The sequence below is a fragment of the Vicia villosa genome, linkage group LG1 (assembly GCF_029867415.1).
Source record: "Vicia villosa cultivar HV-30 ecotype Madison, WI linkage group LG1, Vvil1.0, whole genome shotgun sequence".
NCBI lineage: Eukaryota > Viridiplantae > Streptophyta > Magnoliopsida > Fabales > Fabaceae > Vicia > Vicia villosa.
The window spans coordinates 94901123-94925676 of NC_081180.1; the positions used below are offsets into that span (position 1 = coordinate 94901123).

General features: G+C 32.9%; 2 protein-coding genes and 1 pseudogene across 2 annotated transcripts; all 3 read left to right on the plus strand.

Moving 5' to 3' along the window:
- The first annotated feature begins 296 nt into the window (after positions 1-296).
- On the plus strand, positions 297-1144 carry LOC131612775 (heavy metal-associated isoprenylated plant protein 39-like; annotated as a pseudogene).
- Positions 1145-13913: 12769 nt separating this feature from the next.
- LOC131612796 (uncharacterized) lies at positions 13914-14874 on the plus strand. The gene has a single exon (XM_058884545.1). The coding sequence runs from the start codon at positions 14092-14094 to the stop codon at positions 14713-14715; it is 624 nt and encodes a 207-aa protein (XP_058740528.1). The 5' UTR covers positions 13914-14091; the 3' UTR covers positions 14716-14874.
- Positions 14875-20915: 6041 nt separating this feature from the next.
- On the plus strand, positions 20916-22311 carry LOC131643594 (protein SAR DEFICIENT 4). Its single transcript, XM_058913852.1, has one exon. It carries the CDS (start codon positions 20969-20971, stop codon positions 22154-22156), a length of 1188 nt encoding a protein of 395 aa, XP_058769835.1. The 5' UTR covers positions 20916-20968; the 3' UTR covers positions 22157-22311.
- Positions 22312-24554: the final 2243 nt, after the last annotated feature.

The following is a 24554-nucleotide window of genomic DNA, read 5'->3' on the forward strand; positions in this document are numbered from 1 at the left end:
CTTAAGCTTTGATTTTTTAACTGATGAAATTCAGACATGGTAAATTTATTTTAGCTCCACGTGTAGAACTAGTCATTACTAAAATAATAAATTCACACATGAATTTGTTATATGTAGGTCGAGGTTCCCAGTGTTCCACGAAGGAACGAAATATATTGTTAAAGGTCCTTTATTAATTTCTGCTGATTGAGTTTCCTAGAAAACCACATACTACTATACTTGTCTTGACTCGTGTGGGTTGACCTGCTTCTCTCATCAATCACTCTTCTTTCATTACTATAAAAGCCCTCAAGCATATTATCTTCACTTCATCACTTCAATTCAATTTGAAAACTTAAATCTTCCTTTCATCTCTATATTCTATTCCATTTTGCATCAACAGCTCTTCTACCTTATAGCTCTCAGCCTGTCATCTCACATATCACAAGCTTCCATAACAATGAAGGTTAGTTCTTTAGCCTGATTAAAACCACTCTTCTATTTTCCTCATCATAGCTAAAATATAATTGCTGAATTTTCTTTTCTTATTTAAAATTTCAACCCTGAATTTTCAAATTTTGCTTTGTCCTAACAAGTAGTTAATTTTTGTGTGACAGAAAGTAGTGTTAAAGTTGGATATACATGAAGACAAAATCAAGCAAAAAGCTATGAAGGCAGTCTCTGGCCTTTCAGGTGTTGAGTCAGTTTCAGTGGACATGAAAGACAAGAAATTAACATTAATAGGAGATATTGATGCAGTAAAAGTAGTGGCTAAGCTAAGGAAGTTTTGTCATGCTGAAATTATCTCAGTTGGACCAGCTAAAGAGGAAAAGAAAGACGAACCTAAAAAAGATGAGCCTAAAAAGAAGGAAGATGTTAAGAATGACTCAACAAAAATAAATATTATTGATCCTTTGATGTTCTATATAGAACACATGCTTATTATAATCATCAGATGAAACCACAATACAATTCTTATTACGGCGCAGTTAGCGTTGAAGAAGATCCTAATAGCTGTGTCATTATCTAAATTTTTTGTATTAAGTTTGATAAAAAGTTAATCTGAAGAGTTATTGAATTTGTTTTTCTGTTTGTGTTGTAAAAGCAGTATGATGTATATAGCATTGATTATAATATGAGGCTTGCAAGACTATTTTTTTAACAAAGTTGCCACCAACAGATAATTAATTTTGATTAAATTTTAAATTGGTGGATTTGATTAATGATTTAAATGATTAAATTAATGTGATTAGCAAGGTGATACAGATGTAAAAAAAATGAGTATCTGATTATTACTGAAAAAGTACGATAAAATTTAACAGGAAGAAGTATCTTATATGGTTTACTCTTGACTAATATTCAAATAGACCCTGATTACAAATTGTTTGCTGAAACTTTTCACTGTTCTAATTTAGTTTTGCTCTGTTTCCAATCTTCTTCACAACTCATCAATCAACTACAACTTTTTTACTAGGGATTTTTTGAAATCTCGTGTCTTAAATTCAACTTAGGCATCTCCTTAATTTCATTAAAAAATCATTTTTAATCGGGAAGTGTTTTTTTCTTCATGTTTTAAAGTGATTTTAAAGGTTCTAAACTCCTAACAGTCCTCCAAATTTGTTCCATAACAGAAAATAGTACTGCTAGTTGAAATACATGATTACAAGCCAAAGAAAAAAGTCATGAAGACAATATCTAGTATTTCATTCTCTTGTGACTTTAAATTCTTTTTAATATTTTCCCTAATATTTCAACACAACATTTCATTGTCTAATTATGAGGTAGAACAGGGAAAATTAGGAGTGGTGTGATTAGCTATTTTATGTATTTTTTGGATATTTAAAAATGAGATTTGTTTTAGAAATGAAGTTTGGAATGTGAATAATAGGGTTTGGAGTATCAAATCTTTGATATGAAAGTTGACTTTTATTGGATAAATTACTCACCTTATTTGTAGTTTTTACGAATTTAACAAAGATTATTTATTATATCTTTCGTAACTCTAATTAGTTTGTAATCTTTATTTTTTTTATTTAGCAGATCTCTCCCATTTTTCTGTGTAATCAGATTTTGAGAACCCTTAATTCTCTGATTAATATCATCTTCTATAAAAAAAAAAATTATTTAATTCTTAACTTTTGAATATTAGCGTGGCAATTTAAATTTTACTTCAATAGTTTTATTAACTACTCACCCAAGTAACTATTTATGTTTGTACTCTTTGAGTCATAAAGAGTTTCTTTAATTTTTAGGAGCTTTAGAAGTTACACTCTTAAACTTTTTTAACACAAAATATTGTCATATTCTGCGTTTGAAGTTATGATAGATTAATGAATTAATGTTGACTCCTCTTCATGGATAATACTAGATGACAATGATCTAAGTAGCTGAGATCCGTCTACGATAATAATAGTATATGATTTATTTAAACGCGTTAAATGAAGTGATTCCCATTAATCAATGTGTTTAGATGGTAACGAGATCTAGAAGTCCACTTAGTTGATAAACTATTATGCACTCACATGAATGTTTTGGTACAGACATATGTAGTAGATATGCAATGCATGACGGAAACAAATGCAATAAATTATTGGTTAAATATCATTTTTCATTTATTTTATATTCGTCGTCCATTTTGATCTCTTAACTTAATAAAAGACCATTTGAATTCTTTAACTATACAAACAGAATCACGTTAGTCCTCTCCGTCTATGTCTATTATGTTAGTCAAAGTCAATTAATAAATCTATGTGCACCGATGTGGAAAGCTACATGGTTAAACCAATTTGGACGGATTTAGCGACAGAAAAGTTCGTCACTAGAAAAGTTCGTCACTAAAGAAGTTTTCTGGGCTTTAATTATTTTCCTTTCCCAAGCATACTAAATAAGAGAAAATCCAAGAACCCTACAATAGAGAATCTCTAACTACTCATTCTTCATCTTTAAACATTTCTGAAGTGAAAAATTGATTCATGTCAGATTAATAAATAAAAAGCAACATAACAAACAAATTTCATACACCAACCAACTACTTATCTCACTCTAAACAACAATTGAAGGGGAGAAAATAAATTGTGGTGGAACCAAAATCAAACCCATGCGAGATTATAATCCAGAGATTGAATTGATGAAGTTCATCTCTTACAACATTGGAATGAACCAAAATTGATCTCGTTCACTCTCAACCAATATTCAATTTTAATGATGTCTTTATTAAAAACCTAAATCGTGAATCTTCAAGAACTCGACACAGGTTTGAAAAAAGAGATAGATGTCGTTCACGAATCTTTCGAAACGGGGGACACGTCATCAACCGATTCAGAAACACTGTGATTAAAGAAATGGCTCAGATTCGGATTGCAACTATGATTCTTCAATACCCAGTATTCTCTCTTTTTCTCACTACTTTATTTTGCACATGATAAATTTTTTATTCAAATGGTTATAAATGTCTTTATTGTTTGGATTTGTGTTTTTTCTGTGACAAATATTGAGGTATAATACCTCCATTCTCAATTCCCAAATAAATTTTTTCATCTCAAATGACTTAATTCTATTTTTTAATTTTGAAACTTTTAATCACTGTGTGGCTATTTTCCGTGATTTTTTTTAGGATTTTAGCTCAGTGGGCGAGTTTCTCTCAGAAACCTATATTTAAAGATGGCATTTTTATTTTATTGTACTAATTGTTTTTTATGTACTGAGTTTCAATATTGTTAGCATAGTAAGCATGGTTGAATAAGAGATGAACAACTCTTTAGCTTTTCTTTTATTAGTTGTGTGAAATAGTAGAAAAGATTTTGTGGCTCTATTCTATTAATAGGATAGTTCATGTTGGAAGTTTTTTAATGTTGATTTCAATGTGCTTATTTATTCATATTTTTGTCAAGTTTTCAATGATGAATAGAAAAATTCTCTGAGATTGCATTTGAGGGACTAGACACTCGGCCAATACCTCCGATAGGCAACAGCGCTAGCAAGAAAAAAAGAGTCAATATAATTGGAATCTCTGTGCCATATCATCAGCCTTAGCTAAAACCCAAACCTGAGACACAACCAAAGAAACCTAATGTTTAGGATGCAACACCATATAACCCCAAGTTTAATTTAAAGGAATATGATCGCTATTTTAGCATGTTACTCAAATATACAAGTATATTTTTCTAAATAATTTAAAATTTGTAGCGGAACTCAAATAATTAACATAAACCTTCAATATCTCCTCTGTGGTATTTTAGATCAAACTTTAGTCTCGACATGGATAACTTCATAGTTCGATAGAGGTTAAGCATGAAGTTGAAGTTTGTTCACATACTGATGTCAAAATCTTGCATCTTGTAGTCGAAGTACGCTCAAGCATGCAGCAACCCAAATATGATATGTTATTAGTATGTCGAATTAGGTCAGTTTGTTAACTCAATTCTTTAAGTTAGTTAGTTGGTTAAGTTAGCTTAGTGATTAGGTTAACTTGTAGTCTATAAATAAACTGTTCATCAAGTTGTTGAGAGAGGGTTAAGAATTGGTTGTTATTCACTTGTAAGTTGTAAACCCTATTATTTTGAAAGTGAATAGTAAAAATTATTTTGACCAACTTTGATATCTTTCTTCTTCCTTCTCTCTCTCTCTCTCTCTCTCTCTCTCTCTCTCTCTCTCTCTCTCTCTCTCTCTCTCTCTCAAAATGAAACAAGTTTTTTTGTGTTTGTTCAAGAAATATCTCTTTCTCACAGGATCACTTTGTTTTTGGTGTTGTGTTGATCACAATAAAATAGTGCGGTGTGCATGGATAAGGTGTCCTCAACAAAGTTTGAGATTGAGAAATTCACTGGTGTGAATGGTTTTGGTTTATGGAGCTTGAAGATGCTAAACCTTCTTGTTTAACAGGGTCTTCTAGAATCATTGAAGGGACACAAATCCATGGATGTTTCCCTACGGAGAAGGAGAAAACGACGATGTTGGAGAAAATACACAATGCAATCATCTTTAGCCTTAGTGATAAGGTTCTGAGAAGGGTGTCAAAGGGGAAAACTGTAAAAGATGTATGGAGAAAACTCGAAGGATTGTACATGACTAAATCCTTGGTAAATCGGGTGTACTTGAAGTAAACTCTGTATTCAATCAAGATGAGTGAAGACAAAGTCTTGGCTAAGTAGTTGAATACATTCAACAAGCTTATTCTTGGTATGCATGATATCAACATTAGTGTCGATGATGAAGATCAAGCGCTATTATTTTTGTGTTATTTACCTAAGTCTCGTGCTCACTTCAAAGAAACTCTCTTGTGTGAAAGATATTCCCTAACATTTGAAGAAGTTTAATCTGTCTTATACTCAAAAGACTTAAACGAGAGGAATATGCATAAACGATCGTCTGTTGGTAAAGATATGTCCATTAAATGGAAATTCTTGAAGAAAGATGGTAAGTTTGAAAAGAAGAAGGGTAAAGGTCAGCACAAATCTTATGGTGGTGATGCTCCTAGAATTAGGTGTTATAAGTGTAAGAAGAAGCGTCACACAAGAAAGGTGTTCCGTGAATGCATGAATAATTATGGAGGAAAGGGTAATGGCAATGCACACATTATGCAAGATAATTTTGAATCTTCTGATGTCCTTGTAGTTTCGAGCAGCAATTATTGCAAGGAATGTATCACGGATTCAAGTAGCACTTGGCACATGACGCCAAACAAAGATGTGTTTAAGGAACTTTGTGATTAAGATAATGGATCAATGTTGCTGAGAAACAACAAAACCTGCAAAATTGCAGGAATTGGGTTTGTAAGATTCAAGCTCCATGATGAGTCAATAAAACTATTGACTGGTGTCAGGTATGTACCTGATCTAAAGAGAAATTTGATTTCTCTTTGTGAATTTGACAAGAAAGGATATGCTTTCAAAGGAGAGCAAGGTATCCTAAAGGTAATGAAGATTTCGACAACTATTGTGTTGCATCTAGTATTGAAAGGCATATAAGTACTATAGGTACTCCCCAGGAAAATGGTTTAGCTGAAAGGTTTACTTGAAGCATTTTTGGAAAGATTGAGGTATATGTTGGTTAGTGCAGGATTAAAGAAGGTTATTTGGGCTGAGGCAGACATTATTACAACTTGCTTTATAAGTAGGTGTCTCTTAACTACTCTGGGGATGAAGACACTAAAAGAATTTTGGTCAGATCATCCACCAGACCTCGACAAACTTAGAATATTTAATTGTGTAGCATATGCTCATATTAGGCAAGACAAGGTCAAACCTATAGCTCTAAGATGCATGTTCATGGAGTACCCTGAAAGAGTCAAAGCTTATAGGTTGTAGCGCCTAGAGCTAGGTCACAAGAGGTGTATCAAAAGTCGATATATACTTTTTAATTAAGCAGAAATGACATTCAAGAAAATTGGCAATGTTGGTCGAAAGGCAAAAATATCTGAAGAAGAGTTAGAACAGGAAGAGATTCATATTGCGGTGGAGCGTAGTGATGCTAAATTGCATAACCCATATGGATGATGAGATGAAATCTCTTCATGATTATAACACTTGGAAGTTAATCGAGAAACCTGCAGGGGCCGGGTTAGTAAATTGTAAGTGGATTTTCAAGGTTAAGGAAAGAATTGAAGGAGTGATGTCGAAGAGAAACAAGGAAAGATTGGTTGTTATGGGGGTTCACTCATAATGAAGTACTAAAATTTAATGATATGTTCTCCCCTGTAGTGAAGCACGAACCCACACAAATATTGCTTGCCATGGTGGCAAAGTTCGACCTAGAGATGGATGTGAAGACTGATTTCTTGTATGGTAATCTAGATGAAACAATCCTGATAAGGAAACCTGAAGGGTATTCAGAAAATATAAAGGAGGATTATGTGTGTAGGTTGAATATGTCGTTATATGGCCTGAAACAATATCCTTGTCAATAGAGCAGGAGATTTAACAAGTTTATGGCACGCATATATTTCAATAGGAGCCAACTCGACCATTGTGTTTACTTCAGATTTTGACTTGGAAATTTAATTTTTATTTTATTGCTTTATGTGGATGACATTTTTATAGCAAGCAACCGTGTTAAGGACATAGTGAAGATGAAGGATGAACTCGATAAGGAGTTCGACATGAAGGATTTCAGAGTTTCCTCCAAAATTCATGGGATTGACATCCAGAGAGATAGAAAGAAGTCGAGATTATGCTTATCTCAAGAGACAAACCTGAAGAAGATTATTGAAAAATTTGGTATAATAAATTCAGAACCTGTTGTAATACCAACCAATCCTCAGTTCAAGCTAAGCACAACACAAAGTCCTAGTAGTGAAGTCAAAATAATCTATATGAATAGCATCTTATATGCTAGTATATTAGGTTCTTTGATATATGACATGGTCTGTACTTGGCCAGATATAAAATATGCATTGAGCCTTGTAAGAAGGTATATGGTGAATCTTGGAAAGGCTCACTAGCAAGCTCTGAAGTGGATTCTGAGATACATAAAAGGATCCTTGAGTAGAGTCTTTGTTTATGGTAGAGCCATAAGTGATGATGAAGATGGAGTCAAAGGATTTGTCGGCTCTAACTATGTAGGATGTATGGATACCAGAAAGTCTCTTTCTAGATATATTTTCACTATGTTTGGCACAACAATTAGTTGGAAAGCAATGCTTTAGAAGGTTGTTATCTTATCAACCATTAAAGATGATTATATTGCCCTCACTAAGGATATGAAAGAAGCATTGTGGCTTGAAAGGTTTATTAAGAAACTGAAACTTCAAGATCAAGTTATCACTATTAAATGTGATAGTCAAAGTTCCATACATCAGTATAAGAATTCCGCCTATCATGAGAGAACAATGCACATTGATGTTCAATTGCATTTTGTCAGGGAGAAAATCGAAAGTGCAGAAGTCAAAGTGGTGAAGGTTTCGACAGATCACAATTCTATAGATATGATCACCAAGTCATTGCATAGTAGCAGGTTCTTCCATTGTATGCATTTGATAAAGTTGTATGATGAAAGCTATTTTGCTCTCTTGATTTTGTAGAGTTTGTTCTAAGGTGGAGATTTGTGGTATTTTGGATCAAATTCTAGTCTCGACAAGGGTAGCTTCATAGTTCGACAGAGGTTAAACATGAAGTTGAAGCCAGTTCACATGCTGGTGTCGAAGCCGTACATGTTGTAGTCAAAGTACGCTCAAACACGCAGCAGTCAAAATATGTTATGTTATTAGCATGTAGAATTGGGCTATTCTGTTAGCCAAATTCTTTAAGTTAGTTTGTTGGTTAAGTTAGATTAGTAATTAGGTTAAATTGTAGTTTATAAATAAATTTCTCTCTAAGATTGTTAAAAGAGGGATAAGAGTTGGTTGTTATTCACTTGTAATCTATAAACCCTATTATTGAGAAAGTGAATAGTAAAAATTGTTTTAACTAACTTTTTATCTTTCTTTTTCCTCTTATCTCTCTCTCATTTTCTCTCTCGAAAACTAAAATAGGTTTCTGATTTTTGTTCAAGAAATCTCTCTTTCTCACAAGATCACTTTATTCCTGGTGTGAAGTTGATCACAATATCCTTAAATGAAAACTTATAGAAATTAACAAATTCAAGCATCGAAACAAAACAAATCAAACGAATCATTCCCCAATGTTACAGATCAGAGCAAAATCCTTCTAATAATGAAAAATAGTAAATAAACTAAGAGAGCTTCAAAGCCTTTTTCCAACTGATAGAAGCACTCTCTCCTCCTAAGTATCTGCAAAATATTGTACAAAGCCACTCAAAACAAACAAGAAAAGGGCGAGAATAGTCCCTACAAAGGTTAGCGATGCAAATAAACAACATAACAATTATTATAACATTTAAACCATTCTCACATAGCAGCAACAACAATAATTATTATAATTCAATGCAAATATGCACTAAAATCCTCCTCCAGTATGCATGTGGTACCAAGTTTTGGGATATCAAAGGTGTGTTACTGATTTATCCCCATCTCTGATTCCTATATGAATTGAATCCCTCTCTAGACATGAGACTGTCATGGTTCTTTTATGAACCATAACTTACTGAACCGAAGTCTTACTTAACTTCAATTACATGTATGCATGATTATGAAACAACAATTATAAACTCAATCAACAACAAAATAATTTCTCAAAAACTCATACTCAAACAGACCCAAATTACACTACATCAATGTCTTTGAGGTCCTTATCATGCTCTTTTTGAACCTCCCTAAGAAAAACATCATAGTATTGAATATCAATCTTATTCCTCCTTCCTATTTTAGCTAATGCATCGGTGCACCGATTCATCTCTCTCGACACCTTGATATATTTGTATTCACCCATTTTTTTCCAAATCATGTTTAATGGCATGCATCAACATAAGTCCTTTGTTGTTCCTTTGTTGTACCTGCAAAATTGCACCGCACGCTTCCTTTGAATCCATTTGGATGACCTACTTTCTCCCACAGTTGATATTATTAAAGAGTTTGATGCCTTTTAGAATGCCCCATAATTATGCATTCTTAATATTGTAGCAACCTCTTATCTTGGCAAATTCCCAGATCCATTCACCATTACTGGCTCTTGAAACTCCTTCATACCCTGCTATGTGCTCCTGGCTAAGAACCCCATCTACATTGAGGGAAAACTAGTTCTCTAGATGAGGCTTCCATTGAGTTACTTTGGTCCCTGCAAGTCTGAACTTTCTTGGTAATCCTGCATTCTACACTTGATCAATTGTACCAGATCAGGTGGCATAATGTAGTCTTCCTTGTGCATTTTCTTATTCCTTCAATACCAAATCATATGACAAGATGTGGCCCATATATTCTATGCCAATTCATACTCTTCATGTTGTGTATATTCTGACACATATTGAATTGTGACCACTCATGATCATTAAGAGTAAATAATTTGTCCCAATATTTTTTATCCACAAAAGTAAGGCAAATATACCTTAATGAAAATAATTTAGTAAAAAGATTAAGATACTTCGTAATGATAGGGAAACTATATGATTCTAGTTTATTTAATGGATTTTATAAACAATATGGAATTTTACATGAAACGAATGCACCATACTCTCTGAAAATAAATGGTAAAGTTGGAAAAAACAATAGAACTCTTACTAAACTTATTATTGCAATTATGTTGAATTCAGGTGTTGCTTCTCACTAATGGGGAAATTTTATTGACTCTTTTTTATGTCCTGAATATGGATCCCAAGTCTACAAATTAGAACTCTCCTTATGAGATATTGAAGAAAATACAACAAAACTTGTCTTACTTTAGAACTTTGGGATGTATGGCTTATGTCAGAATTTCAGATCTGAAGCGAGTTAAAGTCGCTAGTACAGCCTATGAATGTGTATTCTTTGGATATGCATCAAATAGTAAGTCATATAGGTGTTATGACCTAAATGCTAAAGTGGTCATAGAATCAAATGATTTTGCATTCTATGAAGACAGGTTTCCTTTCAAATCGAGAAATAGTGGGGGCAGTACATAGAACCACATTCTTGTGATAAGAAGCATAGAAAGCAACGACGAAGTAGAAATAGAACTTCGATGAAGTAAAAGAGTAATAGTTGCTAAATACTATGGGCCCAATTATGCAGCCTATACAGTAGAAGAAGATCCAATAAATCTTCAAGAAGCCTTGTCATCTATGGATGTAATTTGTGACAAGAAGCTATTAATGATGAGATAGATTCTCTAGAATCTAACGAGATCTAGCACTTAGTAAACATGCCTCAAGGTTGCAAACCAATCAGTTATAAATGGGTTTTGAAAAAGAAACTAAAACCTGATGTATCTATTGATTAGTACAAGGCTCGCCTTGTAGTTAAAGGTTGTAGGTAAAGAGAAAATATGGATTTATTCAATAATTTTTCACATATCACTCTAATTACACCCATTAGGGTACTAATTTCAATAGCCTCTATTTATAACTTAATAGTACTAATTTCAAGTGACTTGGAAGAAGAAATCTATATGGACCAACCTAAAGGGTTTTTAATTCATGGACAAGAAAGCAAGGTTTGTAAGTTAGATAATTCTCTATATGGTCTAAAACAAGCTCCAAAGCAATGACATGAAAAGTTTAATAACTTAATGAGATCGAATGATACAAAGTGAATGAAAGTGATAAATGTGTTTATTACAAATATGAAAAAACGGCATTTGCACTATCATATGTCTCTATGTAGACGACTTATTCATTTTTTGTAAAACTTTCATGTAGTGAATGATGTGAAATCATTGTTATGTAACAATTTTGATATGAAAGACCTCGGAGAAGACAGTATGGTTCTTGGTATCAAGATCACTAGATCCGACTAAGGAATTTCTTTAGACCAATCTCATAATATGGAAAAGATCTTAAAGAAATATATCTACTTCGACTCTAAACCAGTTGACACATTGTACAATACAAGTGTCAAATTATTTAAGAACACCGGTGATAGTGTCAGAAGAAGAGAATGTGCGAGCATCGTTGGCAGTCTTTAGTATTCCATTGATTATACTATACCTGACATTGCATATGTTGTAGGATTATTATGCAAGTTTATAAGTACACCATGCAATGAGCATTTTAGAGGCATTTAAAGAGTCATGTGATACTTTAAGAGGACCATGAATCTCGCTTTATATTATCAGAGATTTCCTATTGTACTTGAAGAATATAGTCATACAAATTGGAACACCTTATCAAATGATTTCAAAGCAGCTAGTGGCTATAATATCAAGTATAGTTGGTGGAGTTTTATCCTGGAAAACAAAGAAACATATTATCTTGGCTCAGTCCATGATGAAGTCTGAAATTGTAGCATTAGCAACCGCTAGTGAAGAAGCAAGTTGGTTAAGATGCTTGTTAGCTGAGATCCCTTTATGGAAAAAAACCTATGTCAGTTGTGTTAATCCACTATGATAGTACCACAGCTATTGCAAAAACTGAGAACTGTTATTATAATGGTAAAAGACGTCAAATAAGAAGAAAATACAACAATGTTATAGAATGTATCTCTAAAGAAGCTATAAGAGTGAGTCATGTACGCACTGATGAAAGTATAATATATCCTTTAATGAAAAAGATTAGCTAGAGAGAAAGTCTATAATACATCCAATAAGATGGGACTAATACTTATAGAAAAGTGAGTTGCTCATGATGGTAACCCGGCCTAATTGACTGAAGATCCCTAGAAATAGGTTTAATGGGTAATAACAAGTTATAGGTAATATGAGATGATCATGCGAGTATATATAAGTAAAGCATGAATCCTAAAGCAATAAGAGGATGAGATGATATATGCTCTTAAAGAGATCTATACTCTGTATGAGGGAGTACCTAGGCTATAGGAGTGCTCTTAATATATCCATCTATGTGATTGTGCAACTTAGGTCGGTTCATATGGAATTTTAAGTCAAAATTCCTAGAGCCTTCACTAAACCGGGATACAAGTGTAGGGCCATTAAAGCACATGTTATTAGAATACACCTTAAGAAATGGTTTTCTGCGGGTTTGCTGTCTATGATAGAGTTAAAGACAATTGTGTCATTGTTATTGAATTAGAATCCTACTTCCTACGCAAAGGTTCAAGTCGTAGACACCTTTGTTTATGCACGATTTTAAAAACATTTGACGTTATTTCAGAAACACTTTTTTAAATTCAAGTGGAGGATTGTTGGAATATTATGTAAATATTTTAATATAGGGAGATGAATTTGAAAAAGTTCCTTAAGTCAAATCCCACAATGTGTGTGAGTTGAAAAAACTTCTTAGTCTCACATTGCTTAGGTGAGATATCTTAGCTAGCTCACTTTGTTATATAAGAAAATTCCATGTTTCATTCTAAAACGCACCAAAAACTTGTTGAGATTTTCCTTCCTCACTCTCATAACTCTCTGTCTTTCGAATTGTCGAAGCGCCAACTTATCCCCATTTCTTTCTACTCGTTAAATTTTTCGAGTATCTTCTTGAATTCTCTTTAGAGAATCATGTTAATTTCTCCTTGTTTGAGTGGAGAATTATTTGCATTTCTCTTTGTTTGAGAAATTATTTTGAATGGTCAAATGGCCATTATTGAATTCTCTTTGGATAAATATTTGAATTTCTCCACGTTTGAGAAATTATTACGACTGGTCTTTGTACAAGATACTACGAGTGATATTTATGTCATATTCGAATGATCTTCGTACCATCAAAGAGTATATTTCTAGACCGTTTACCTATCGTGCAAATAGTAATCAGTATAAAACTGTTTTATCCTTGAAGTGTCGTGATAGTTATAAAATTTTGCATATTTTTTAGACAATGCCGCAAAATATCTTAAAGAAAACGAATTGTTCCGTAACTCATGCCAATAACTTCTGTGACTATTTTCAAATTTTAAAATATATCAACCCAAAAATTAATATATAATTTCTAAGTAACATTTTTCTTGAGTTAGTAATATAATTTCTAAGTAACATTTTTCTTGAGTTAGTAATATAATTTCTAAGTAACATTTTTCTTGAGTTAGTAATTCGGCTCCATAATCAAAGGCACTTCAAGGGATTTTTAGTTGTCTGTCTTGAGACTTTGATCATCAAAAGACAAATGTCCGAAAAGAAAAAGGCCAAGTGACAGTACACTACATCTTTTACTTTCTTATTCTTGTGTTGCACCTAGTGGGACCTACATTGATTTTGAAAAAGACTTCTAAAGCAACATAGTATGCTCCATTTATCTCATTCTACTTTGACCAAGTAAATCATGGTAGTAATAGTACACACTACAAAGCAAGCACAGACAATCACTACATGATTACAGTAACAATCCTACTAAAGAAAAAAAAGTTAATGTAATCATCTGCTTAGAAATAGGACTTGTTATTACTTATTAGCAATGTGTACACAAAAGCAATTCCAAATGCATGATTATGAGAGGTCTCTTTTCTCCACTTTAATGTTCTATTCTAGTCTAACTTTTGTCAAAGCTCACAACAAGAATCTAACCGATAACACCACAAAAAAAAGAAAGTGTCTACTTTATTTCTCCACAAGTTTCCCGCTCCACTATTCCCTCCAACCATACTCCAACACATAAACACAACCAACAAACATCACTGCAATATAGTTCCCAAACTCAAACATGGGAAACTGCATTGTTGGGTCCATGGCAGATCCTCATACAACAATCAAAGTAATAACATCAAACGGCGGAATCATGGAATTCAGTGCTCCGATAACAGTACCTTTCATCACCAACGAGTTCCCTGGCCATGCCATATTCAGAAGCCACGATCTCTTTTGGAAACCACTCAGTCAGTTCGATGAGTTAGAACCAGGACAATCATACTATTTGCTTCCAATCAACAACAACGATGTCGAGCCACCTCCGAATGGTAGCGGTGGAAGTGATTATGAACATGTTGTAAGACAAGGACATGTTAGATCTCATAGTGTTCCAACAACCTCGTTCCCTGCTCCATATAGAATGTCCTTAGATTACCAACATCACTTAGGAACTAGGTTTCTTAAGAAGTCTTCTGTGGAATCTTTGTCTTGTAGAAACAGGTTTTGGAAAGTGAAGCTTGTGATTAGTCCAGAAGAGTTGATGGAAATTTTGGCGCAAGAGGGTCGAACAAAAGAGTTGATAGAAAGTGTAAGGATTGTAGCAAAATGTGGTGACGTTTCATATGCAGCTGAAGACATTGTTTCTGATCAGTGGAGTCTTTTTAACACCAGTTGGAGCATTTCTTCTAAAACAAAATGAACAAGTAATTTATGAAACATTAATGTCTTTTTCTGTGAATTTTCTTTTGGTTACTTTTGCTTCAATACTTTTTTTTATATGTATGCTCAATTATGTATGTAATATATTTTGTTTCTTCTATATAAAATACAATGTAGATTCACTTCTTTTATTTTTCACCATATGACATTGTAGAATTTATATGCAAGTGTATGTTGTAGAACACTTTATTTCTATTCTGTTTCGACCAGATCTTTTTATTTATTGGTTACCTACCAAAGGAAAAATTACATAGTAATAGTATGATGTGTTAGCAATGGTGTGGAGACCAAATATGCATCAGCTGTTGGTACGGTACGTTTGTACAGTCATTAGATTTTTGTGAAATTCAAGTAGAGACTAGAGAGCATTAGAATGATGTAAAATAGATTTTAAGGTATCTTCGCCATACTATTTGTATGAGGTTTTATTTTGGTGGAGATAAGCCTACTTTAATGGGATACTCTGACTTTGATATGGCTGGAGACATTAATTTCAGAAAGTCCATTTCGGACTACATGGTTAAATTTGCAAGATGAATTGTGGCTTGGCAGTCCAGATTGCAAAAGTGTGTGGCATTGTTTACTACAGAGATTGACTTCATTGTCATTACCGAAGCATGCAAAGAGTTCCTGTGGTTGAAGAAATTTTTGCAAGAGCTTGGTTTTGTTCAAGACAAATATATGTTATTTGTGAGATTGGATCCTCTCCAATTTATTGTCTCATGCTGCCTATTCTGCCATAATCTAATGGTGGAGAAAGAGAGAGATAAAGAAAATATGTTATAAAATATGGGAGATCAAACCCTTAGATTAAATCCAAAGGCCAACAATTGAGCATGAGGAACGGCTGAAGGAGAAAAGCAGCAGAGAATCTGAATCCGTTATTTGTTGATAGTCAAAGTGCTATTCATCTTGGTAAGAATCCAACTTTTCATAATAGGTCAAAACACATTGATATGATATATCATTGGATACGTGATGTTTTGGATGCTAAGCCGGATTTTAGTTCCGCAAAGCCGGATACTGTGTGTGATGAAGAATGAGAGTTTGAACTTAAACAAGTATGTGGTTTTATTCGACAATAAGTAGAAGATAATGTTTATAATCATATTGCTAATGAGACACATGCAAAAACTTTGTGGGAGAAGATAAAGTCCTTGTATGCCTCTAAATCAGGAATAATAAATTATTTTTGTTGAATAGCTTCATAAGTTGGAAGTATAAGGAGCAAACTTCTATTTCAGATCACTTGAGTGAATTTCAAGAGTTCCTTGATAAGATGTCAAGAATGAGTATTAAATTTGATGAGAAACTTTTAGGACTATTTCTATTGATATCTTTACCAGAGTCTTGGAAGATGTTTCAGGTTTCTATTACGAGTTATGCTCCTAGAGCTTTTATTTCTTTAGAAATGGCTAAGAGTGGTACCAGAGCCGATGGTTCAATTAAGAGATTGACTTATTGTGTCGAAAGTCTTTCTGACAATGTGGTGGTTAGGCGGCGTGTCTCGTTGTAGTGCCCGCAACGGCGGTACAAGTGTATGTGAATGAAAGAACTTCCGCTTGAGGGAGAGCATAGTGGATGAACTCACACTTGAGGGGAGATTGTTGTGTACAATTGTGAGTTGTTACTCCCACATTGTTTGGAAAAGTGGAGGTTGAACACTTTATAAGTGAGAAGACTCATACACCATACACCTTAAGGTTTTGGGTGAATACGTAGTGTCTCTTTCACTTGTGTGTTGCTTTTGATCCAATATAGATGTTTTCCATAATGTATATCAATATTATAATATAATATTATGTCCTTTAAGTGCTTGAGGTTTTTTTCTTTGAGTGCTAAGATATTGTTTGAATCTTTAGATACTTGAGATTTTGATTGCGGGAGAAATATTTACATGAAATATATATATATATATATATATATATATATATATATATATATATATATATATATATATATATATATATATATATATATATATATTAAGAACAATCAATAAAAGAAAATATAAAATTTATTTAAAATTTAATTTAAATTATGGGAATTATAATAACAAAGGAGATAGAAAGTATTATTTTTAGTTTTTAATCAATAAAAAAAATAAAGGATCAATTTTTTTTAATCATTTTTTTTAAAGTATTATTTGTGTTATCTAAATTTTTTTCATACGTATGCATCTTCCTTTTTCTTTTAAGTGGTAGCTGCTTTGTTATGGTTTTGTTTATTTTCTCTTTCTTTGTCTTCAGCGCTTTGTTTTTTTTTCTTTGTTGTTTATTTGGTGTTTCCCTTTTAGTCGGGAATTTGTCTGTACACTTATAGGATAAAAAATATCTCCTAAAAATTTTAAAATATTTTTTTTAATATGCATATTCTAAAACACCAAACATATTTATTTATAATATAATTAAAATAAGTTAAGAATAATTTAAATACAAATTATTATAAATAAAGAATAATGAGAATAAATAAAATTTTAATTTTGTAATAATTTTTTTGTCACAAATTTTTTAAACTATAAAAATAATTATTTTTTAAAGGGCTACAACATTATGGATTTTAATTAATGAAATTCGATCATGTTAAAAATATCTTTCTATTAATATTATAATTTTTAATTTATATTAGCTTTTTTTTAATTAATTTTAATATGCATATCCAAAAAATTTCAACACCGAAAATTGAGAATTTGGTGCGTTCGTAGAAGCATCTTCGAATTCTAGGGAGAAAAAAAATTCGTCTGAGGTCCCTAAGAAGGTATATAGGTCTATAGAGAAATTCCCTTTAGAAGGGGTGGCAAAACGGACCCGGCCTGTTGGGCATGCCTGTTTTGCCCGCACTTTAATGCGGGACGGGTCAAAGGTTTAGGCCCTCACCCTCTAATATGTATGTCCTCTCCATCCCGTTTTCTACGCAGGTTTTTGTAGACACGTGCATTTATATAAATTTTTGTATTTTTAGACTTAAAAATTGCAGTGCCCGCAGATTTTCTCCGTCCCGCTCTCACTTATTTGCCGGACGAGATTATGTTTTAGGTTTACATCCTCAACACCACCACCACCACCTGTCATATGGGCTTGATTTGAAAAACCCTCCTGCCAAAAAAAAGTTGCAAGAATGGCCTCAACAAATTTCAAAAGTTTCATTTTGGCCCTTTATCAGGCCACATCATCAAAAAGTCTGATGTGGCAGTGTTTTTTTTACTTTTTAATGAATGGAATTTCCAAAACATATATTCAGCCAGTGCAATGACATTAGTACCCTTAGTTATCCACCAATCAGAGCCATTTCACCAACATATCACCTTTCATCATCTTTGTTCACTCAAAATCACCTTACCTCATTTCACTCTCTATAATCAAAACGCAGAACAAATTTCCCTCACCTTCATCACATCTCACACACCACCACCATCACCATAATCGTTTCTCCGGTAACAACACTCCTTTCTCCGGTAACCACCACAACCTCTGCTCAACCAAATCGTTTCTACTCCACCTATAACAACAACTTCAACTCACAACTACACATCAACTTCCTTTCAACCACATACAACATAACCTCAAACAACAAACCTTCACTTTTCAGATTTTTCTTTCCAAACACAAAATCACCACAAAAACTTCTTTAATCATCATACCACTCTAACCTTCAACTCTACACCAATAATAACCCTCTCAATCTCACTGTTGAACAATAAGCTTATTCATACCTTACTTCTTTCATCACTACTAATGAAGCCAAACCGTTCACGCAAACACCATCGAGCAACTTAGTTCCACATCATCCTCCATCAACACATTCGCAGCTTCGATTTAACAAAAATCCACAGACGCAACGTTACAACAGCATCACTTTCAAACACCGGTGAACTCGCAACATCGAGATAACAACAAATCAGAAATCAATTCCATAAAAGAGAAGTGAACGAAAATCGAAGAGGAAGAAGAGAGGATCCGCCGTGGTTCCATGAGGAAGAAGAGAGTTGAGCGGAGAATGAGAGAAAGACGACGGCGGGTCGTCGAATTTCGATCGAAAAAGAGGTGGTTGATTTCGCCGTCCTCTGTTTGTGAGAAAAAAGAAGGAAGAAGGAATAAGAACTTGGTTTTGTTTCAGTACCATAATCCTCTTTACATTTTTTTATTTTAATTTTTGTTTATTAAATTGATTAATATATTATTTTTAATAATATGATTATTAGAAATATGAAAAGCTAGATAACTAAGGATATTAATGTCATTGCACTGGCTGAATATATGATGTGGAAATTCCATTCATTAAAAAGTAAAAAAAAAAAAACACTGCCACATCAGACTTTTTGATGATGTGGCCTTATAAAGGGTCAAAATAAAACTTTTAAAATTTGTTGAGGCCATTCTTGCAACTTTTTTTTACAGGGAGATTTTTCAAACCAAACTCATATGGCAGGGGTGAAAATAGGTATTAACTCTTACTATAATTACTTCAATATTTACTTATTTTATGTTTTATTTTACAATTTTTTTCATATTCTATTAATTTTTATATATTTTAATAATTTAAAACTTATATTTTATTTAAAAACGTGTCTGATTATTTTTAAAATGTATTATAAATAAAGTAATATATTATATAAAAATAGTAAAAAATAGTTTGTTTTGAGTCGGATAACCTGCAATATGGATGAGAATAGGCCAAGCCAGCCTACAGGAGACTATAGCCTGACTTACTTAAGACCATGTCAGGTCAGACCTATTTAATAACGAGGTCATGCTTAGACTTTTTTAAAAGCCTATTTTATTAAATATGTCTGGCTTAGGCTATTAAAAAAGTCTATGAAGTCTTATAGACCGACCTATATTTTTATATATGTTATAGATTATAGATATGCTAAATAGATTGGCACATGTATGCATATATATTAGAAACAAGGCTAAATAGCCTATGTATGCATATATATTAGAATAAAGGCTAAATAGATCAGCTTATATATGCATATATAGGCCGACCTATAAGGCTTCTGAAGTAATATGGATTAATTGAAAACTTTAATGAGATACAGACTTTTAAATAGACTTTTAGGTCAGGCCAGACTTTTAAAAAGGCCAGGTCAGACCAAAAAATTAAGCCTATGACAAGCCTTAGGCCAAACTTAGGCCTTATGAGTTTATCGTAGGCCAAACTCAGGCCTTCTAAAGCCTAGCCTAACCTAGCCTATTTTCACCCATACCCGCAATCTATCTAAGGTTGAGATACAATAATATATTTTGAATCTATATTAGAACAGAGTTTTTTTGTTCGATCCTATAAAATTGTAGGTCTACTAGAGCCGGCTCATTTAGAGTTGCATAGTCCATTTTAACAACTTTATATGGTGGCAGTTACCGAGTTATAGAAGTAGTTTTGAATAAAAATCGATAAGAGTGATTGTAGGCGGGTCTAGTTCAGTTTTGATAAATCCAATGTTCGATCGATCAAAAATATATAGATTGGTTTGGATTGGATTTGAACATTACTCTTTACTTAATTCGGAAAGAAATATAACTTTTTCTATATAAAAAAATTGTCTCCATGTAATAATTAATTAATTGTTTATCATTTAATTTTAATTGATGTAATTTATTAATAATATTCTTTAAAAGTGAATTTTAACTTTTTATTAATAAAAATTTAAAAGTCAGTTAAGTTGGTAATTTAGTAACTGTAAATGGAGACCAGATACAAAAGCGCGGGTTCGAAATTCAGGTATTCCATTGATTTATTTTTAAAAGATAATTTTTTATTACTAAACTACTTTAAAATAGTATTAAAATACATTAAAACTTTTATATTTTATTTTATTTTATTTATAATAGTGATTATATAGAATACACTAATAACATTCCTCCACTCCATAGTAATTTATAAGCAAAAGTTAATATTTCACAATTATTAAATTTAAATAAAAAAAATTTAAAATCATGATTTTATGCTTTTTAAAATGTATTTTATGGAAAGATGTATAAATAATTTTAATTAATTGTAGCTTATAAAAAATAAGAAAATAAAGTGAATTAAATATAATTTATATTTAATTTTATTTTATAAAAAATATATTTTTAGAATAAAATTGTTGGTTTTTCCTACTTATAATTTATGTTTATTTTTTATAAATAGATTGGGAGGAAGTAGTTATAAAGTTTAATAAGCATTCTTAATTAGCACAGATGCCCAATTAGAAGAGTGGAAGAATCTCAAATCTTGAAACTAACACCATGTTTGCCCAATTAATTACCACATTCATTCCCTTCTCACATACCATCACTCAAATCCAAAAACCAATTACACACAATCAAATAACCAATCTCAAACCACAAACTAATCAATCTCAAACCACCAAAAAACCCAACAATTTTTCATCCATGGCTTCCCCAAATAAAGACCAAACAATCACCAATGAAACCACAAACACTGTCTCTTTTTCCTCTTCTTCTCCAATCTTCATTTCCACTCAGAATTTACGAACCATCCTCACCCATCAAACTCTAATCAACCACATCGACTCCAATCTCCCCAAAGTTTCAACCTTTCTCCAAACCCCAATTCGCCAACACTATAATCTCTCTCCTTCCTCTTCCCTCCTCCTCATGCCTTCATGGTCTTCTTCTCCCTCCTTTCCTTACGTTGGTGTCAAACTCGTAACCCATTTCCCTCAAAATTCATCAATCAATTTACCTGGTGTTCAAGGTAGCTATGTCCTCTTCAATTCAACCACTGGTCAAACCCTTGCTTCCATGGATTCCACTGAACTCACGCTTTACAGAACCTCTTGTGTCTCTGGTTTGGGTTCTAAGTATTTATCTAGAGATGATAGTGAGGTTCTTGTTATGGTTGGTGCTGGTTCCCTTGCGCCACATTTGATCAGAGCTCATTTTTCAGCTAGGCCTAGTTTGAGAAAAGTGTTGATTTGGAACAGGACTGTTGAAAAGGCGGAAGCTTTGGCTAAGAAACTGAGAGAAAGTGAGGATTTTTCACTCTCAGGGTTGAGTTTTGAGGGTTGTGGGTGTTTGGATGAGGCTGTTGGATTTGGGGATATTGTGAGCTGTGCTACGAATTCGGAGACTGCGCTTGTGAAAGGCGAGAGGTTGAAGGTTGGGGCTCATTTGGATTTGGTGGGTTCTTTTAAGCCTTCAATGAAGGAATGTGATGATGAGGCTTTGAAAAGGGGGAGAGTGTTTGTGGACAATGAGGCTGCATTGGTTGAAGCAGGGGAGCTGGTGGGTGCTTTTGAGAGGGGTGTGATCAAGGAAGATGAAATTGAGGCAAATTTGGTGGAGCTTATTAGAGGGGATAAAGTTGGGAGGAGAAGTTCAGAGGAAATTACTGTTTTTAAGTCTGTTGGTTCAGCTGTGGTGGATATGCTGGCTGCACAGTTTGTTTACGAGGCATTCACAGGGAAATAGGTGTATCTGAGTTATAGTTTATGCTTAATAGTTCAATAAGATTTCTCATGTTGGCTTGAGAGGATGACTAGATGTAAAAGTTTGGCAAAATAATTTTGACTGAGTGATCATAGCTTCTAAATATTATTATGGTTTACTTTACATGATTGCTTCTATATCATTGTGCAATTCAATGCATCTAAATAGGTTAAACTTAGATATTTACTGTTTTCTATATGCATTTTTACCATATAGTTGTTAAGTGAGTTTATGTTATTACTACTCCGTCGTACGATTTGTGCCTGGTTGAGATGTGTTTTTGCTTTGTAGTCTTCCTGATACAACTTTGAGGCCTTGTCAGTTGCTTTTACTAGCGGTGCTTATGCCAGAAGCACTCGTAGGTTATAGGACGGTAAGATTGGATGGACTTGTTCTTGAATACGCCGGGACTAAGAAGGCCGCTGCCATTCCATTCAGGTAATGCAATAGTGAATGTCCGATCAATAGCGATAGTGTTGTGGCACTTCTTTATGACTTTCCTGTAGAACATAACTTCTGGGTTCCACATAAAATTTTATCTGATAAATGTTTATCTATAATAATGAGTTTATGTACAAGCAATAGCAATAGCATATTTCAAGCACTAAAAATGTAGTATGGTCCAAAGCATGGATAATATATGCATGATTGTTCTTATCATATTGATTGGTTATGGTATTTGGACCATTACCAAACCCGCAAAGTTATACTTATTATAGATAGTACTTTATATCCATATTAAATAGTATTATACTACTTCTTCAATGTCATATAGATCAACACGATACTCATCTGAAAGTGACACTTCTGGTAAACGATATTAGGGAAATATGTACTCATTTTCAACCATCCCTATCAAACTCTTCCAGTCTTCCTCATATTGTATTAGAGATAATACAAGTTAATATGACTTTGAATTTAAATTAGAGATCATTGAAGTAGGAACCTCATCACCATAGAAGGTCATAATGATGCAACATGTAATGGTTGAGATTAAACGATAAGCTGGATATAATAAAATAAGATGAAATAATACAAAACAATTTTGTTTAGACAACGGAGAAGATGGATAAAAAAGAACGTAAATAACTTATTATTTCATGACTTAAATACTTTTGTAAAATGAGAGAAAATTAATCGTGGTTTACTTAGAGGAAGATCAATTATATTGAATGAAATGAAACTTAACCTGTTCTTCTCTCATATTTTTAAAGATTTATAATATATGCAATGCAATGTCTGGGTTAACTTACACCAACATTCCATAAAAAATTATTACGTTTATCTCAACCTTCGTTTGCAAGTCTATTTAGAAAATGATGTTATGACATAAAAATGAAAGTCTCACACAAAATGTTGGTCTAAATCTAATCTACACCTAAAATGTTGTATATATACCTAAAATGTTGGATTCGGATATAAATGTAGAGGACTCGCACTTGTGGAGGAAGATTGTCGGATGCAAGTATAAATGGTTGAGTCTCATATCACATATGAATGCATACAATGTTGAATTTACAAGAGAGAGTATTCATATATATGATACTTTAAGATTTTGGATGGAAATGTGACAATTTTCTCTCTTGTGGTCCCACAACATTGAGTCTGTTGTTGCTCTCGTCTCTCCCGATCTTTATAGTAACTCGTATGAGAGTTTTTTGTTCTATTAGAGAATATGAGTTCTTAGTATGCTCTATTGTTGTTGTAACTTTTTCAAATTTTTTACATTAAAAAAGAAAAGAAGGGTGTTCTTTTGAAAATGTTGTTAAGTTGGAGTCACAACTTTTGTTGTGCAGTTGACACTAGAGAAAATTGATGGAATAATCATTTCTTACCTTTGGAAAATTCAAGTCAAAGAGGGGTTATTACAATCAGAATTATATATGGTATTGGTTAGCACACGAGTGTTGGTTGACATTGATGTATGGCGTTTTGCGAGATTATGTTGGTGGTTGAAAAACTTCCTATCAACATTGAAGTTGCCCCATAAGTTTTCAGCCTTTGACATATGAAAATTCTTAAAGTGGTTTAACTTTAAGTGAAATATACTCTTAATAATGGCGTGTGGTAGTTCTTTTGGTATATGGTTGTCGATAAAGACAATATGAAAAATATTGGAGTGAATAAGATTCAAGTGATTATACTTTTTGGTGGAGTATGTAGTTTTAAACTATGATTGTTGGTGAAGACAATGTTAAATTTTTTAGAGTGGTGATACTATTAGAATTACACAAGGTATTGGTTAGTACACTAATGTTGATTGACATTGATGCAAAGTATGTTGTGAGATTATGTTAGCGGTTGACAAGCTTTTTGCCAACGTGGAAATTGCACCATAAGTTTTCAGAATGTTTTTTGCCATGTGAAAATTCTTAAAGTG